The sequence below is a fragment of the Falco cherrug genome, chromosome 6 (assembly GCF_023634085.1).
Source record: "Falco cherrug isolate bFalChe1 chromosome 6, bFalChe1.pri, whole genome shotgun sequence".
Classification (NCBI taxonomy): domain Eukaryota; kingdom Metazoa; phylum Chordata; class Aves; order Falconiformes; family Falconidae; genus Falco; species Falco cherrug.
The window spans coordinates 87458814-87479147 of record NC_073702.1 but is presented as its reverse complement, the minus strand read 5'-3'; the positions used below and the strand labels follow the sequence as shown (position 1 = coordinate 87479147).

Below are 20334 nucleotides of genomic sequence, written 5' to 3'. Positions count from 1 at the left end.
CATGATTCAGAAAAAGACTTAGTCTTCATCAAATATGAAACTTCTGCCCACGCATCCATGTTTAATAAAATACACACAGCGAGCGTAAGACAGCAATGCAGTGCTGTGGGTAAAATTCTCAAGTATTTACAGACTGATGACTCAAATTATAATTCATGTGGTCATGTGTATGAGGCATAGAGGTCTTGCAAGTTACTAGATAAAGTCTCATTTCTCTGAAAAACATATTTAGAAAGATTCCTCCATGTAATTTATATTACTATTTGACTTAGAGCTGGAGTTCAGTTATGACTAGCATTGTGAAAGCAATCTAGAAGACAGTCCCTATCTTGAAGAATTTATTTACCCTATTTAAAAACAAGATCTGATTCACCGAAGAGGAGGACTTTTATCCATCAGTCCATACACACACACACAGGTCTACACACAAACTGTGCTGGAGAAAAACATTCAAGGAAAAGAGCAATTAAAAATAAGTACGCTTAGCATACCACCATGGGGCCATTTCACAAGACAACCCTTTCTTTGGTTAGCTTTCGGCAAGAAATACTTTTGTTATTTTTACAGGGCAGACTAACCCCACGAGACTGAGCAGCGTATTTTATGCGCACGCAGCCAAAAGCAAGTAACACCAAGTGGCTTCTCACCTAAATGCCTGGCTGCAAGCATACACAGGAAAAAACGCTTTTTTAGCCTCAACCTCTCTTTCCTCTGAGGGCACAAAGGCAGCTTAGGCAATATACGCTTCGCTCCTAACACAGGACACGCTGCACCATGAGCTGCTCCACGGCTCTGAGGAAATGGCACTGCGACCGACAGCAAAGCCCCATCAGTGAACTACCAGTTAGACAGCAAAACCACCATAAGTTTGGTTTGTGCTCTAATGGGGAGAAAAAAAAAAAAGTATCTTTAAGCAATTCCCTCCCCCAAAGACTGACTGATTTTTGATTTTATAATCCAACAGCAAAAGCTACGTTATTTCCAAAGGTAATCTTTCACCTTTTAGTTTTACTCTTTTGGTTAGTATCTAAACTGCGTAACTTCATGCAGTAAATTCATACATGAAATTTCTCCAAATAAGATTAATCTAACAATATAATGCAGCAGTTAACTTACAGTGCGAGCACATTTCCAAAGGGTAGCTTGCCTCATTTCCCTGAAAGACAAAAAAAGAACAAAGTTGCAATTATTCCCAAATTAGCTCAGGGGAACTATCTTAAGTTTCAACACTGTAAACATCTCAGGCAATACCAGTTATATGTTTTTTTTTTAAAAAAAAAACAACCACCACATATTTTAAACCCAACAACCAGGGACAATGTTTTATTTGGATAGGTCTATGTTACCAAAACATACAAAGAAATATAAAACCATTGAGTCTCCTCTGATGAGAATTCCCATGAACTTATCAGCAGTCCACACGATGATAAGAACTTCAATTCCATATTCTAAACTCAAAAAAAAAAAATCACTACTTATATATTGTGCAAATGCTACTTTTCAAGTTAAAAAATAGTATTTAATTTCAAAACTTCACATAATATGCTTTACCATTTTATTTTATACACAGAAACAAGCACGTCCTTATGAATTACCATGCCAAATATTACTCACTTTGCATAGGAAAATCAGCATTATTTTCTCCCAAGCCACCATGCCCACTCCCCAAAAAAGGATTCACACAGGAAGAATGATGCAAGAAAGTGGTTTACATGACCAAAAATTCAGATGTTAACAGCTTTACAATTAAATACTTTTGTAACATACTATGGTAGCTACAAAACAGGAACATGTTGAGTGGAAAGTTGAACTAAGATACCAAGATTTTAAATCCTTGCTGCACTATAACAGTCAGAGCAAGAAAAATTAAAACCTTGAGGGTACAGTCACTTTGAATTTGCACATATTGAAATCTGCAACTACTGCAACACGAACGCCAAAAGACAATAGTATTAGAAGTTAGTATTTTTTCTCCAAATGCCTCGCTTTGAGCCAGAGAAGATCACAACACACACTGGCTTAATGCCTCTTCTGAATCAGTCAGCAAAAGAGTGACCAGGTAACTGAAGCGATTCATAACCGAGAATTATTTTTTTAGGGAGTGTTTTAAACAAGAAAACAAAACACATTTAAGATGAGTCTAAGACACACACTATTCAGCAGTGATTCTCTTACTGTGTGGAGCATAAGGGATTCCATAGCTGAGCACTTGCACAGAAAGACTCCTCAAAAAATTACATAAAATTGAGCAGAAATACAGAGATTACTTGACAGAAGGGGGGGGAAAAATAAGGAAGAACTACATTTAGCCTGGAAGCATGCAACTGCATTTCCTAATAAGAACAGAAAGGGGCAGAACAAACATTTCATGAATCTAAACATGTCTGAGATGTGTTGTTCAGGGCAGGGGGTTGCCTTTTTTTTCCCACCTCCAGAAGACATTCACTTTGCTCATCCCCCCAATCCACAAGGTTTCTTGCTTCTTTAGAAAAGGTTAATACATTTGCTTTAGAAGTAGAGCAGCAAAAGATACAGCCTTAACTCTTCCCCAATGCCTACTCATAGCAAGACAAAGTAGCAGACAAACACGGATGAGGACTATCAGGTCCCTAAAACCTCAAAAGCATGACTGAGACACTCTACAAGAGAAACTTATCCCACTGTGGCAGGGAATCCAGGAGAACAGTGCCACATGAAAATCTTGGATGGAACCCAGTCTTAGAAAAAACAGTGAAGATCAAAACAGGTAGTAAAAGCCTAGTGTACATAAATGAATATAAAAGGGTAGGGGTTTTAAAATGGGGGAAAGCAGAATTTTGAAACAAGAAGAAACAGGAACCAGGGGATCCAGCTAGGCTGCTCAAGACACGAGGTCATGAAGAGGCAAGAAAAACACCAGACTGGAAGGCTGCAAATTAAAGGAGAAAGTCGAATTAAAACCAGTGCACTTATGCACATGCACACACAAATATACAATCATAACTACATTAGAAGACTGTTCTGGGCAATTATATCCCTGTTCAGGTGTTGGGAGAAAGTTCATTTCTAGCACAGGGTACCAAAATCAATCTCCCTAAAGCTGCATTAAAGGCTTCTGAAAACTGAGCAGGAAGAATTACAAAAACAAGAATAACTTTTTTCAGTTCACGAACTGAGTAAGTGTAATGTTTATAAGGAGTCTTACTATGCATTTAGATGCACGTGCTAAACCATAATCAAGTTATCTAAATGAAGTAGCCTATAAAAAATATTTGGAGAACAGAGGACAAAAGTGAATACATTTCAGCTTAATTTTACTGTGAAACTTTGTTACTGCTAAAAAGAAGTGTTAAGAATACTTACCTATCCAGGACTGGAACTTGGGTATCTACAAAAAAATCAGAAAAAAATATTAAGTGAAAATGTACAAATTACATGACTGCTCAATATTTGCAACACGGTATTTAATTAAGGTATTTTAAGAAGTAGTTACCTGCTATGGATGTGCTGAGTGTTCATCTTCACAGAAGAATCCAAAAGTGAGTTTTACAAAGACTTAATCTTTCTCTTTTTTTTGTACAAATAAATGTTCACGCTACTCACGCCAAGATTCCAGTTTGCACAGCTGTGACCTGGACAAATACAAAGGTGCTCCTCTATACCAGAGACTTGAACCTCAGAGATGATGATTAATGGTTTGGTCTTGGGGGCAGGCACTTTTCATCCTATTCTGAACAGCAATATGAAAACGTCACTTCTTTGTCCCCAAATACAATCAGTATGTGTGCACATGCTATAAGGTGCAATATAAGCCTTGAAACACAAGTGCTAAATAGATTGTGCATTTTCTTGCTCTGTAAGAACGAGCACACAGTAAGATGGAAGGTCTAGAGCTATACTCACATTAATGTATTATGAAAAAAAGCAGGGAGGGAAGCCCAGCTATGAGACTTCAAAGTGTCAAATAAGCCCTTTAAGAAAAGGGAAGAAAACCAGGTACATATTTTCATCTGTGCAGTTTTAATGCAGAGAACTACCAAAGCTTAACATTGGGACCAGGTAGCATTCAAAAGAATGCTGGAAAATACTACTTCAAGACTAGATGCACTAAAAGAAAATTTGACAGTTACTGCAAGATATCATCATAATTATAAACCTTATTCAGTAAAATAACACAGCATTGACTTTTTTATGATTTTAAGATTATACTCATTTATGAAGACATAGATTACTGTAAAATCTCTGAACAGCATGTTATTTCATCTCTGATGCAGAAAAGTTGATTTATACAAACAAATGTGTAAAGTAAGGTTCCAATACCACTCTTAAGACTGCCAACTTAAAAACCTCATTATAATATTAGTATTTCCTGCCAGATATATATTTAGCATACCTCACATGAAGTGAGAGTATCCTCTCATATACACCATATTAGCACATTTAGAAACAAGTGACACATGCTTGGTTGAAGAAATGCAGCTTGTACAGCATCAACACTCCACAACAGATTTACTTGGCACCTACGCCTAGTATAAAACATGCTTTCCTCAGCTGCATCTGGGTATTAGTACCATTCTGCTCGAGTTCCAACTCTTTTCTCTCAAGTTATACAATTAGAACAAGTGGCTGGCATACTACGGCTATTTTGAATAGCCTTATCCTTTTGGAAAAATCTTGGAAGTTTTCTCAAATGCTGTTAGATCCCTGCAAGTTAATTCCTGGTTAAACAGCAGCAAAACCATGACTTAGAAATACTTATGGATCAAGGAACAGCTGAGTCTACTAACAGACTGAATACTGCAGAAATATCAGTTTACTAGAGAAATTAAACCACTTCAGTAAAGTATTTCTGAAGTTATATGACATGTAGTTTGTTTCTTTAAGAATAAAAATGTTCCTTGCAACTTCATTCTCTAGTAATTATTCTCCTTTTCTCCTTCCAGCAGCCATGCCTTTACTGATTAAGGATAACCTATTAATGGACTTTAGTCTTTATTTCTTCTGTAGATTATCCATAAAAACATGTTTCTTTATTTCTCTTTCTTTGGCAGTTACTTCAAACACTAATCGCTCTCTCTTCTTAAGATCAGTTTTGTACATGCTCCTCCAAGACAGAACAGTTAAAGGCAATTATCTTGACAAGTTTCCTCAGCAAAAGACATGAAGAGCTGCGGATAGAAAATAAAAATGAAATTTGCAATTAGCAAAACTAGCAACAGAATCTAAATTTTTAGCTGAAGTTGTTCATACAGAACAGCTTGTACACATTAAGACATCAGACTGCAGAGCAGTCCTTCAGCACACATCAGCAGATACTTTCTAGATCTGTTTGACTGTATGTTACTTTGCTGCATAAGGAACATTTTTTGTAGATAGTTCAGAGACTTAAATTACAGTATCAGTCTTCAATTAGTTTTCTGCTTTTATAGAAAGCAGAAAATGTGTTTAAATGCCAGCAAGCCACAGTGTCAGCTTAGGACTTGGTTCCAATTCAGTCCTCAGAAGGCAGTGTTGTAAGGGCCTACAAATACAAATGAACTCCTGGAAGAGTTGAAAAGTTAGATTGTTTCAAAGCGTTTGATTTGTTTCCCTAGCCAGACAACGGATTAATTTAACAAGTGGCAAGAGCGGTCTCTTAAGATCTGTTTAGTACATGTCCAAGCAGTAGCTGTCTGAGATTTACTACAATTCTTGCAGCAACATAGAAAGCAGCATAATAAGCTCCTCCTTGTTGTAAATGGCCTTAAACACACAAACCACCTTGCCACTCCAGTTGGCTTACACCTAGGCACCAAAGCTTTCCGCAGAAACAGAACATTATTAGTGTATCTGCATTTGTGTTTTTGACATGTAGGCACCTCATGAGGTATTGTCAACACACCATATGCTGTGCTTCCTGCATTTGCTCCTGCACCTTCTACATTACTAATTATCTTTGTTACCACAAGAAAGAAACTAGAGTGGGCAGGTGAAACAGTTGGGGGTCAGAACCGGGGATTATTAAGATAATAAATTTCAATTCTCAAGTTACACAAAAAGCTAATTTTCCATCACCCACTACTACAACTAGAAAAGAATGGGAGTGTTAAGAAAGATGGTGGAAGCTGGCAAGCGATCATTTAAAAAGCACCTGCTCAAAAGACCCTTCTTCCTCTTCCACAAACAAAATGCTTCTTTATCTTTTCTCATTCTCCTCCATATCACCAAAATTAACAGTTAATGAAAACTACCTGCTGCAGAGAATTCTTCTTTCTCCTCATTTCCTTCAAGCTCATTTTCCATATACTGCCATTTTCACAAAGCTTTAATGATGAAGAACTGCCAGTTTGCTGAAGAGAACTTCGGGGGTTGGATTTTTGTTTTTTCTTTTTTTTTCCTTTTTTTTAATGACCCTTGTTTAATAAGTTACTAGAGCTTTGGCTGTCATAGGTTGGCACTGTACCCTTCATCAACAAACACTACGCAAGTTGGCAAACTAAAAAGCATGGCATTTGTTATCAAGGCTCTAAAAAACTTTTGCATCAATTGAACATGCCAGACACATCCACAGTGGTTTAAATTTCTTAAAATGAATTTCAGACAAAGGTCAGGAGGCTTTAAGCCACTTTAATGTTTGAATTTCTGAATTAAATGTCAGTCACAAAAATACACAAGATGTCACCTACTGTAATTTGTACATTTCATATGTGAATTACCAGAGCAATTAAAGCCTAAAAGGAGTTTAGAGCACAGATGAAAGACATGCCCAAAATTTCTGTGGACAGTACAAGAAATGTGGTTTAAGACAAGACAAACAGGAATACAGTTTCAGTGGAAAAGAGCAGCAAGAAAAACACCTTCATATACCCCATTTGGCAACAGCATGAATATACTTCACCTTTTTTGGTTAAGTCTGATTAGAAAAAAAAAAAGACAAAACACCCTCAAACTACTCAATACAGAGAAGTTGTGTCTTAGCCTGTGAATCAAGAAAAACATGTTACTGGTTATCTTCCAGTATATTTAACAGGAATACCTAATTTGTACACTATCTAAAGGAAACTTGTAGAGATGTCACAGATAAGGTCACTAGGGAATCTAGCATATGTGTTTGACTCTGGAGTAATTAAGTCACCTTTAGGCTTTTCATTGCAGCCACTAAAAGTCTACTTAAAATTGGGATATCACAACAGTTACAGGAAAACAGGACTATAATTAATTTAGAAGCCAGCAATAGTGCTGACTAACTGCCAAAATTTAGAATTAACTTTTAAAACAACTTGGTGGCTTTTACATTGTTTTATGCAAAGCAACTACTAAGTACTTGCTTTGCAAAAGTATTCCAGGCACAGAGTGCAACTCCCCTAAATACTACCTCCTCAGAATAAGCAGCAGTCTAGCACAAGACTTCTACTGAAATACTAAGAAAATACATCTACCTCTAAGGTTAAGCAAAGCGAAGAAATTAGAGGGCATTAAATTAGAAGGCATGTAGAAGTTCGAGCAACTTAAGGGCAGTGACAGTTTCACTGCCGACCCCAAATTCTCAACCTAGTTTCTAGGATTCCACCAGAATTTAAATACTTACATACAAATGCCTGACACCCACCTCACATTCAGTAAGTTCCAAAATTAAGTTTCTTCTTCTAGAAGCATCTGTACTACACTTCCCAATCTCACATTATTTTTCCAGGCCACCAACAAATCCATTCACTCTTCTGAGGGGCAGCCTTAGTCCTTGCCTTTCTAACCCCGAACCTAAGACAGTATGACAGCAGTTTAAGCTGCAAGACTTCCAAGCTGAACCCAACCAAGTCAACAATTTATTGAACCTTCACAATTACACAATGTTCACAATCTGAGTTCTGCTTATGCCCCATTCATTTTTTGTGTCCAAAGCTGTGAAAAACTCCCGCCACACATTTTATAGCCATCACCTTGTCGGACCATAAACCCAATGTAGTACTCAAAAGTTGGAAACCATCTCATTTCACTTCAAATCTGGGTGCCATGCAACAGAATGAATTAAACAGGTTACAAGTAAGCAATACATTTTTACAGGTTATCCAGAAAAGCAAGGGATTAGTGGAGGGGGGGGGGGGGGGGGGGGGGAGAAGAAAAGAAAAGGCAAGGGAAAAACATAGAAGCAGCAGTAATTGTACCAGGTAAGTAGCACAGATCACAAATGGGACAGTAAACTACTGTCATTCACTTGGTAGTTGAAGAGTTGCGACCTCCTGCTCTTCTGAGTAAAAATTCCCACTAAACCCAGTAATTTTTAACAAAATCCCAACGGCTAGAATTGCCATTGTATATTTCACAGAATGGCATGGGTCATGAAAGAAACACAGACATAGTCTTTACCAAAGAAATATTCCAATGGTATGTTAGCAAAAGAATAAACAGCATTTCTATGGAAAAGTATCCACCATTTGTTTTCTTTAGTTAGCCCAAAAGAGAGTGCATATCATAGCAATAGATCACAGTTATTTTCTTCTGGACCTCTGAACACAAGATACATCTATAGAAGCAGACTACAAAATATATGTATTGACCTTAAATCTTGGTATTTAGTTAGTACTTCCTACAAGCTGTTAAGAGTTCCCTAGGCACACAGAGATAACAAATGGATCAAACATCCACCAAGTTTCAGAAAGTACCCCAAATATTAAAAAAGAACTCCACTTTGAACTTCCTTTTAAGTTATTCCATGCCTTTCTGGGACACATTTGCTTTCCCAACTATGACTGTTAATCATTGGGAAAACCCACGAAGAAAAAAAAAAAAAGAAGCTATTTATTCTAGCACAAGAGTTTCCTTCATTTAGGAATTTGTCTAATGATTTTTAACTTCCTTGACTCAGCTACAACTCCACGTTCGAAGCTTCTAGCGTTGAGGACACTAAACCAAACTTATCCAATAAACAGAGAGAAACTGCGAACTGCTATCGTCTAATTCTTGCACCTTAATGCAAACACATACACATTTTTCAACTCTGAATTTGCCAAGGGACTGCTAACTTGCTCTCCTCTACTTTTTAGTCATATAAACAAATATTATCTACAAGAATTGAAAAAACTGAGGCATGTTTTTGATAGCCCAGATAACGTAGTAACTGAAGTGTCAAATGCTTTATAAAGTCTAATGGTTTATCTTTAAAAAAAAAGCTAGAGAAAGCAGATAAATTTCATTTGGGATTAAAAAAACCCTTAGTTATATTTAGTTAACACACTTGTCCAGTCAATTTATGGTTTCCTTTGAGGAGGTGGCGGCATTTCCCATTTTCTGGCAGCCACGATTTTCAAGAGGATACAACTATCTAGACATGATACACCCACAGCTCCTCAGCATCCCTGTTACAATTCCTAGCTGTTAAAGGCCAACTACATAAGGCTGCCGACAGCCTTTCATTCCACCATCTTCAGTTAGTCTCCATCCTGGAACTACAGCATGAACTGTGCTCTCCCCTATGCCTGCTGATGAGTGTAATCGTTGTCCCTTGAAGCTATAGTAACTTTTTGCCCAATACTTTCAGTTACACTTCTTGGAAGCTTTCCTAGAATTCTGATAAACCACTGAACTCGTATCAGTTCTCAGTTTTTATATATGATCTTAACTCAAAGGTGAAACTACAAAGGTAGAAGAGAGAGGTCTTACAGCTGATGTTAATATCCTAGCTCAGTATCTCACCTGAACACAATCATCAAGGAAGGCTACAAGCATTTTGTAGACAAAAAAGGGCACTGCCGGAAAAACAAACATACAAACTACAGCTTGTTTTAACTTACCTTTGGAAGCAGAACATTTCAAGTTTTAAATGTGTTATCCCCAAAGCAGCCTAAATTTGTTAATCCTGCCTCTAAAGAAAACACTGTGACCTTCAGTGCTGGAGGAACTCAAAAAAAAAAGATTAATACCTAATTCTTCAACATGGCATTTAAATTGCAGACATCAGAGATAATGAACCAAGGCAAAGGGGATTGCTGGATTTGGGATTACAGTAGAGATCAAGTCAGGTTAAAGCCGTTACAGCATTCTGGCACTGTTGTTCTTTGCAAGTACACAGAGTAAGTGTTGTAATTCCCCCTACCACGTTTAAAAAAGAACAAGTCTTACTACAAAAACCTTATTTTGGATGCATTTATTCAGTTTGTCGATAACAAGAGAAGGGATGATTCTTCAGAAGATTCCTCCCTTCATACGTACATCAGGTTCTACCACCTCGCCCCTCAGGATGCAAGAAAGACTGCACAAGTCTTCGGAAAAGCCTGCAGTTTACTCCTTAGTCACCACCTAATCCAGTCATGGCTCTGCTCAAGCTCCGTCAGTCATTTTCAGGGAAGCCACTTGGCCTCTGGCTGGCAGTTGGCCAGTCACTTCTGCTATGCTTTATTTAAATCCTCCACTGTCCACGGGTCTCCTCCAATATGAGATATTAATGGCTTAAGGCCATCTCACAGTCAAGTAGCTATTCTAGGATATCACAGGGAAGCCCTAAACCACTGAAGCAAGAAGCGAACCTGAAATTAGAGACAGCTACTGCTGCCAAAGCCTCCACCAGACAGGAAAACTAAAGGAATCAAAGAGTGTAATTATAACGATAAAGGCCAAATCCTCTTAAAACACCCCTTACCTTTATTAATCTTACAGAACACATTGGAATAAAAAGTATATATGTTCAAATGAAATTCAAAACATTAAAATTTAAAATGCATGGGTTTATTCTAAGTGTTCAGGACTGAAAAGCAACCTGCAAAGTCTGTCCAATTATAGTAGGGATTCTACAATTTATATTCATATACATAAATGCTATAGCTTTTCCTGTCTGAACCCAGTTGCAATTACAGAGCTTTCAGGAAGTCTAAATGAGCATAACCTTGATGGTACGGTGAAGTACTTGGTTTAATCCTGCACCTATATATACAGACACACAACACTGTCTACTCAGCTGCAGATAAATTAAAGTTGTCTTCAAGAAAAAAAATTGTCAGAGTGAGACATAAGGACCCAGTAGAAACACCGAAGAAAAATTTGCAAAGCTGCTTCAGAAGAAAGCACGATCAGAGTGGAACATGATTTTACTGCAGTCCTCTTCCTGAATTTGGAAGGAGAAAAGGAGCCACCAAGTCAGAGCATACATTGATTGTACCATTCACTAGATCCCTGTCTATCCCCACAAATCACCTTACACAAGTTTGATGTAGACAGAATAAAAACAAAAGGATAACTGGATTGCTTTACACTTATCTCAGTTGTTGCACCTGTAATATATGTGAATATTAAAAGTTCTCTATTCTATTTTACTATCTCCCTGGTGGAATTTGCAATATGTCAGGTAGATAAGATAATTAACAGTGCTAGAGAAACAGTGCAGTGTTTTAAAAACAAGGTGAGGCAGTGAAAAGACTGTGCCACATTTAAAAAACTAACAAATCTTGTTATTTGAAAAAAACAAAACCTCGTATGTATGAGAAACCATAACCTCTCATACAAAATAAGAGCTCTCACTGGAAAAAACTTGCATCACTGCAATCTGTAAATAAAACTTGAGAGAAAACCATTCATAGGAACAGAAGTGTTAACTTTATGAGCTAAGGTACAATTCCCTGCGTGATATTAGATAATTTCACTTTTGGCAGTTCCCAGCTACTCCTTGTTAGAAGCAACGACCCAGTTTACTTATGTAATCACTACAGAGCTGGCATTTCTAAAGCTTGCATCACTCTTGAAAATTCTCAGAACCCTGTAATTTTAAAAGCATAAACGAGTAACTAATTCTCCAAAGGCCAAGGAAAGTAGTTTCCCAGAAAGATTCTAAAGCAACTCAGCCTTCAGTAGGTGAACAATAAAGTTCTGCCACCACTAAATCAAAGTAAGTTCTGATGCAATTAACAATTCACATTAGGAAGTCTTTGGGGTAGGACAGGTTGGTCCTCCATGGCTTCTGGAAGAGTCAAAAAAATCTGCAGGATACTCACTTATGTTAACATACTGTTTCACCTACAAAACCTCTTTCTAGGTTTACTACATAAGCCTCCTCTTTAGCTAAGGGAATTGAATAAACTTAAGCGAAGAGACCACAGCAGCCTTCTTTCTCAACTTTAAAGGTAACTGCAATAAAGGTTCACCTTGTGACTCCGCTGTTACACAGAGAGACCACACTAGGGAAAATGAAAACAAGACTACGCTATCCAAGCAGAAAATTTGTAATCCAAGCACAAAACAAGGTAGAAGAGGAGACTGCAAGGCAACAGAATCATTAATGACAAATTTTAAACAGAACAAAATATAGATCTTTATGCATAACAAAAAAGGAGCCGAAGAGTTTTACAGAGCATTTCAAAGAGGACAATTTAAGTAAGTGTAGTGCAAAAGCTTTATGGGAGGAAGCATAAAACATGACTGACAATGACTAAAAGCATCATGGAAGTATCAGTTAAGGGTCAACATCTTAATAACAAAGAAATGACACCAACTTACACTTAATGGGATACCTAAAAGGAAACTAAACCCAAAGCGTACTGATCTTGTTCTTCAGGAGACTGATGGATACACATCGGATATCGTCCACTTATCTTTTTCATTTATTCACTTCATTAATAAGGATTTTTTTTCCCTTCATTGGCAAATGTTAACATGGAAAATCCAAACAAGAACAAACAGTAAATCGTGTCATGCTTGTGTGGAGTAACAACTTCAAATTTAGAAAAGTAAATAACAGAACAAAAGAAACAAAACTTCACTCAAAACATTAAGCCAAATTATGCAAGCATCACTGAGAACCTGGAGGGACTATGAACAAAATCAGAGTGTTTGCCAGTAATTAAAAGATATTATACATAAACTATCATTTAGCATCCTATAGTCTGTCAAATGAAGACAAAACTACCCCAAAAGAGTCCAAACACCCATTTTACAGGTAAAAGATTCACTAGGCAATTAAGCCTCCTTCAGTGTCTTCTTTCTCTGCAATAACTTGGAGATGAAACAGGTTTTGTCCAAAGCACCTTCCCAGAAAACAGACAACATTCAAAACTTCAACACAAAACAATAAAAGTTATCCAGCAAAACTGAGAATTAACCACTGGCTGACCTACATAGAAATAGGGACAGAACAGTTACTTTACAAGAATACATTAACTTGACCTAAAGCCATATTGAAATACAATTTTCTATATATATACTCTCATGAGGCTGCTTTCAATTATGCCAATTTAATTCTCAGCACTTCCAGATACAATGAAACAAAAAAGAACTGGGAAGCTTGAGCAAACAGTCCTCTAGAACAATCCCATTAAAAAACTCTGCCAAATTAATTGGTAGTTCAATACCTCCCCCCAAAATTAACAGCAACAGTCAAGAAGTTAATTATATTCTCTGTAATACTTCCCATCAAGCACTCTTGCCACTAGATTGATGAGGGATGTGAAAGGTAGGCTTTCTTTTCTCTGCATTGTTTAAAAAACATGCTTCAGTATGTTGTGGAAGTTACTGTCACTTGAAGGTATAGTATTTGTTACCATGCTTGCAAATTTAAACTTATTTTTGGAATAATTTTCAAAGAGCTAAGGGCAAGTGTTGCCAACATCTGTGGAATCAAAAACTGTACCTCTTAACTTAAAAATAATTTGTAACACTCCAAATACAAAAAGCGAGTAAAACGAAGAGTAGCCCACTCTTCCGAAGTTTCTGAACTTCCTTATTTTGCTTGTACCAAGATTATCAGAAATAACACTGAACGCCCTGACTCCACAGGCAGGAAGAAAACCGATAATCATTAGATAGGTTTCATACTACTACTCTTCAGCAACGCTGCGAGCCTTAGAAAGGAGTAATAATACTTCTCTTTGCAGAGGGTTTTTCAAAAGCAGAAGACGACCTACCGTAGCCACAGAACCCTCAGTAGAGAAAACAAACCTACTCCCTAACTTCTTTAAGACATGGCTACAGGCCTGCTTGTGCCTGATCAGATATATCTCACATATCCATCAGGCTGAGGCAAATATGAAAGGTGAGAACCTAGCTGGAAGTGAAATGGAGCATGTTATCCTCTGACAGCAACCGACAAATGTACAAATTGATGTTATTTGTTTCCAACGTATCTGGTAAAGTTTCCTTGCCACAAACTGCTCGCCAACTTGTGCAAGCAAAGAATGGGAGATCAGTATCAGTTAGGAAGTAATTTAGAAGGTTTCATTTTTTCAGGGGGGTTCAACATAACAGATGCACTGTACTGCTGCAAGTGGTATTTGAAGAGGGGAAGCAAACAGTAGAGATACATTCTAGAAATTAAGAAAATACATTATACTGCATCATATAAAGTACACAAGGCTATATACTACAGTTGAATATAATTCCCTGTTCACAGAAATAGGTTGGAAATATCCAATAACAATGTGACCAGTTCATATTTCTCTACCAACTGATTATCTCAAGTTTTTAGATTTTAACAGTGTATTCAGTAATGAGTTAATGCAAAGGTTAAGGCTTTGGGAACAGTTATACAGATATTTTTTAATGGATCCGAGAAGGCCTAGAGGAAAAAGAAAGCTGATGCAGCTCTATGGCATACAAGTCTACCAACAGTTTGAAAGACTCAAACACCCTTGAGCAGGGAAGTTTAAGTGCCAATTCAGCAAATACTGCCAATTCACATGGGCTATAACACAAGGACTTAAAACAGATTTAAGGAAGTCACACAGGTCAGTCAGTATACATTACTTGATCAAAGGGTCTAAGAGCACAGAAACAGGTTGCATAAATAGATGTTATCACCAACCCTTCTTCCCATTTAAGAAACTTACAAACAGTTCAATGCCACTTAGCAGGAAAAAGGGAAAGCCGAGTTTGAAACAAAGCAGATAAGCATCTTATGGCTGCCGAACAAGAAGAGAGAAGATGGAAACAGTACAGTACAAAAAAAAATCATAAATGAAAGCAGACAATTACTAAAATGTCATTCAGGGTCTGTCACAAAAGAGACTGAAGAACACTGCAAATAACTGTGTCAAGGACACATCTGAAAAGAGAAGACAGTTCAAAAATGGGATTTGATTTCACAAAGTCAGAACAGAGGATAACCAAGGAGGCAAAGATGCAGACAGAACTAGGCAAGATGTGCAAATCGAAGCGAGAAGCAGACCATACAGAAGGGGAATTGTTGCATAGACAGAGAATCTGCAAAATAGAGACTGTATTCCAGTATTGTTAACCATCTCTAATAGTTAATGCTAATCTTAATACTTAGTGCCTTTTTTATTATTATTTCAAAAGAAAAAAACTTCATCAGAACTTACAGCTATTAAATTGAGATACTTTATGCCACTCAAGGACTCATGAAGAATTCAGCAAAGAATAAAGATGAGTCATAAGGTTTGAAAACAGGCTCTACCAGCACTGTGATCCAATACAGAGCTATGAAAAGCATTGTAATTAAAATATCAAGAATTTTACAAAACATTAAACAGGTCTTCTGGGCATTACCAGCTTCCATTCTAAGTGAATACTTAATTTACAGCAAATTAGGAATTTTTTTTTCTGAAAAGGATGCAGTGCAAATTTCCAAAGTCTTCTGAGTATCTTTATCACAGACTTCCCATCAAAGGAAAGCAAAATGAAACACAGTAGAAGACAGAAAACTACCACACTGCATTCAATTAAGATTTTCACTGCTATGGAATATTCCAAAATCTTGAAACTGTTTTCTTTACGCAACCTGTGTCATGGAGAAAATACTGACTCTTTTAATCATAATGCTGAGGTGATTTTCATTCGGGAGTTGCTTATATGAAGTAATATTCAAATGCAATTAAAAAGATAGAATATTTTATGTTAAGTTCTTTAGGGCAGGAACTGACTTGGTTCTTGTATTTATGTAAAGGAATGCAAATATTTAACATTGAGTATCATAGAGACACCTAGCACTTTTGCTACAAGCTAATAAAAGGGTACTCAAAGTAATTAGAATTCCAACTCAGTCTCAGTAGCTTATAAAGAATCATATTTTGGATAACTCTTCAAACATTTTACATCTCATTTACTTATAGATGTTAGCATTGTATTTGGTAAAGACTAATAGCACTTGCTAAAAAAAAATATTCCTTCATCCTGTCAGAAATCAAAGCTTATTAATCGCTGTAAAATTAAAACCAGCTGTCCTGAAGAGCTGTAAGTTTTCCAGAGTTGTAAACGTACATAAAAGCAAGCATAAAAGTACACACAAAGCAGCATTAGAAAAATTACTGCTATTTATAGGGTCCACAGGTCCCAAAAATAAGTCAAGTGGATGCACCCCTGCAGAGCCTTGGTGACTTCCAGTAATAATTACCAGTCACTCTGGAGCCTCACAGTCAATCTAGTGATTCTAGTCCAAGACTCAGCACAAGTAACTGCATTCATCCCCCAAGGACTGAGACAACTGTGCACGTACACACAATTTGACCACAGAACCACAGGCTACCATCTTTCTGCTACTTCCCATCTTCTCTCTTCAGAGGCTACATTTACTGCTTGGAAACCTTAAAGGCAACATACATGCATACGTTCGTACACCAGTCTGTAGTATGAACTAAAATTAAAAATGTTCTTTGATTTGCAAAGTGTTTTAACTATTCTTTGTGAGATGCTAGGTAACATGAATTGACTACACAAAACATTTATGACCCTACACATAGGCTAAACACCACCTCTGAGAAAGTAGCCAAGATAAAACCATCACTAAAAACCACTGACTCCCACTCAAACCAACTCTTACCAGTTCTTCCAGGATCTTCAGCTGCTCTGTCCCCTACTACAGAGCATTACAGTACTACTACAGCATTACATACAATGCCTTAATCTTAAATCACCATCTTCTATTTCCCCTCAATTTTAGTCTTTCACTTATGTAACTTTTTGGTGTCTCACCAAGGAAGGGAATCTGGCTGCCTTCTAGCTCGTTTTTTCAAGGCCTCTCAAAAGAGAATTTTTCGGATCGAACTCGGGCAAACTCAGCTGCACCAACACCAGAATGTTGCACTCTAACATTCAAAACTACATGAGTTCAAACTCGCTAACCTTCCATATTTTGTAAATTGCACTTATCACTAATCTGACTTTTCAATGCACTATCTGAAATAAAAAGCTAACAGCAGCGGCACCCAATGCAAATGCTTTAATCTTATTATTAGAATAACCAAACCAATAAAATATTTCAGGAAAGTACCATTTTTTTTAAGAATCACTGAAAAAGTTTAAGCAAGGTATAGATATTTCACTAGATGCCCCATGAAGAACAGTGGTTAGAGTGCTAAGATAGCCTACTTAAAGTCAAATATAAAAATCAAGTCTCTATTTATACTGCACTTTTTGTTACTGTCATTTAAACATTTTCCTATTTGTCATGATTATCATGACTTTTTTCTAGACTTGTTAGCAGCTCTACATGCAATCAAACTTATTTGGGACATCTGAAGTGTTCCTTTGGTGTTACCAACAAAATGGACCCACGACTGCTCAGATACCGAGGTGCTAAGCCTGTTAAGCAGCAGCTCAATACTAAATTAGACTTGCCCAAGGGAACATCCTTACATATACAACACTGAAAAAGCTGTTCAGTCATCAAGCTAGCAAAGTACATAGTTATGTTCTCCCTCATAAGCTCAGGCCTAAAGCCATATTCATGGAGTCTATTTCAAAAAACAGTCCCCTCTGCTAGCCATAGTATCATTGAGCAGAGGGAATTCCAAGTGACTTCTTTCAGCTTCAGTGATGCTATTCAGAACTTACATGTTCAGCAATGGAACAACAGTTGTTTTTTATCTTTTACTACCCATTACAAAAAACCCAAAACACCTGGTAAACATACATAGAGGAGCTATTCACAGGATAACAGAGAAGCAGTAGAGGTCTTCCTTCCCAAGTTTCCAGCTGCTTAAAATAAAGGGCAAAAAGCCTCCACATTTGTCACAAATATACTGGAGGAAGATAAGTATTTCCACGGCATTTAAAGATGATCTGAAGATTATATTCTTGTAAGAATCACAGCTGAATCCACTTTCCCAGTAGCTGAGTTTCTTCCCAGAAACGTATTAACCCTGGCCCTCCTTCCCGGGCTTCCTATCTGTGACCCTACCCCTTCCTCTCTGCCCCTCCTGAATGCTGACTGAAGTTCTTCAACTAACAAATGTCTTGGTACTTTTTTTTAATTCCTACTTCACCTTAGACAATGATTTAAAGTGTTTGTGAACTTCAATCTGACTGCATAAGCTTTTTAAAATAGGCATGGTATCAGCTTACTGGGGGAGTTCCGGTTTTTTGCCTTAAGTTTGTTAAAAAGTGTCCATCAACAGCAACTTCACAAATATTCACCTGAGTGTATTAACTGGCACAACCTGTTCACAGCTTGGATGCCAAGATTTTTATTGGCAGTTCATGAGGAATGCCATCCTTCAATCCAAAGCATTTCAAGGGTTTCTGAGACTTCTTTAATGCAGTTAAGGATTATTTATATCACTAGGGATTCTTCCTTAATTGTGGAATGGAGTATCAATAGCAGGGCCAACTGACTGCCAAGTTACAAGCAAGTCAGCTATCATCTCCAGCCCATTTTGCACCAACTACCTAATTTTCCCAAGCAGTTAAAGTAACAATGTCCTAGTGACTGTGCTAGGTATAATCTAAAAGCGATATATAAAACATTTTAATGGTCTTTCTGTTTGTGGAAAAGGCCTAATACAATAGTTACTAAATTAAAATTTTCAAGATACACATTCAGAAAGTTACATAAAATGTCAAGATTAAATTTTCCTATTTAAAAGAACTATCACTCCAAAAATCACTTCACTTGAAAAATGTGGGGTTTATTCTTAGAAACACTTGCAAGTTTAAAAAAACCACCAAACACAAACCTCTCCACAGACTTGCCATTCCAATTCTGTAGAACAGACCTGTATAGGAAGACAAGCCATAGTTTAACCTGGGTTAAACTCATCTCAATATTCAATATTACTAAGGAAATATAGTATTTCACATAGTGACCAAAATAATCTAGCTACATCATACGTCAAGCAGAATATATTGCTTCTAGTTCCGTACTTAAATCACTAAGAAATCACGAATTTCAAGTCTTTTAAGATCATTGATCCAGGGAAACTGCAGTGAAAACATTCCCAAAATACTTGAGTTGGTACACCGAAAGATTTATCCATTCCAGATTAAAAGATGTTGGTCCATATTCAAGTCTGTCCCACTTCATTCAGCACATGAAGGCAATCTTTGCAGCAGATCTTTCTCAAAGTGCTGGTGTCAAGATTAGTTTAAGCCATGACATCTAAGAAACTGAATCGCTTTTATGAGATATAAAAGGCCCATTTCCAGGTCTAATCTCTAAAATAAGTCACTTTAAGTGGCTAACAACGCTACAACGATGTTGAAAGGCAGTGTATGACCAAGCTTTCAACCGCTGCACACCATCACATGTCTTAAGCCAAACGGACACACGCAACGCGTTTTCTAGTGGCTGCACCAACTCAAACAATTTATCAGCCCCAAATTCTCAAAATTTATAGCAGTTAGATTTAGACTTACTTATTTTCAGAGCTACAAACACATTATCCATTTCCTACATCACATACTAACATTAACTTCTAAACAATAAAAAGGACCTCGGATAAGTTATTATCCCACCACGACCTCAAACTTTTTCATTTGTAGAACAAGGCCAATATTTACCAGCTTCACGAGAGCACAGCAAGACAAGCTCTTATGGTCTTTGGAAAAGAAAAAACATGTTTAAGTAATTTATATAATAAAGTCAGCCAATAAAATTCTTACAGCTTCCAGGAGTCCTAACTTTTTTCTGTTTTAATTAACAGAGGCATGCAAGTAAAACAAAATACTAATTTTCTTACAATACCCTGCTCAGAAGGTTCCAGCTGTGTAACCTTTAAGCATAAGCACTTTTCACTCCTCTCTTTTGACGTAGACCCATTCCTCCCATCATTCCTTCCCCATCACTTCAATCTTTACTCCCCCATCCCTCCCATGCTTGCTCTCCCCGAAGCAGAGGAGTTTTATCGTGACAAGGACATCACACAGTAGCACCTTGCCTATTTCTGATGATGATTCTGGCAAAGAACTAGCACGTAGGAAGCGTGGGAACAGCCAGCCCGCTTTACCCCTGTGGTCCTTCTATAGGAAACACACAGGAATAAACAAGCTTAGGAAAAGATAAAAACCTACAGGCCAGAAGAAGGAAAGGACAGAAAACAGGGAAATGTGTCACTAAATGAATTGGCTGCTAATCAACAAAGAACAGTGCAGCGAAATTTTTCTCCTGTCAGAAGTTCACAAATGATACTACCCGAAGCTGGGAGAACAGGCTCAGGAGGAAAGAGG

At 37.3% G+C, this 20334-nt stretch overlaps 1 protein-coding gene across 3 annotated transcripts in view; it reads right to left on the bottom strand.

Annotated features, from left to right (window-relative positions):
- Nucleotides 1-20334, bottom strand: part of PPP3R1 (protein phosphatase 3 regulatory subunit B, alpha) — a 40976-nt gene that overhangs the window by 16347 nt on the left and 4295 nt on the right. Inside the window, exons 2-4 of one of the 3 annotated variants that reach the window (XM_055713504.1) lie at nt 3473-3709; nt 3343-3367; nt 1117-1156 (exon numbers count right to left, since the gene is read on the bottom strand). In XM_055713504.1, the coding sequence (XP_055569479.1) occupies nt 1117-1129 (13 nt within the window). In that variant the 5' untranslated portion in view covers nt 1130-1156; nt 3343-3367; nt 3473-3709. The remainder of the gene's footprint in view (nt 1-1116; nt 1157-3342; nt 3368-3472; nt 3710-20334) is intronic. The other 2 variants (XM_055713505.1, XM_055713503.1) reach the window with 2 other exon arrangements.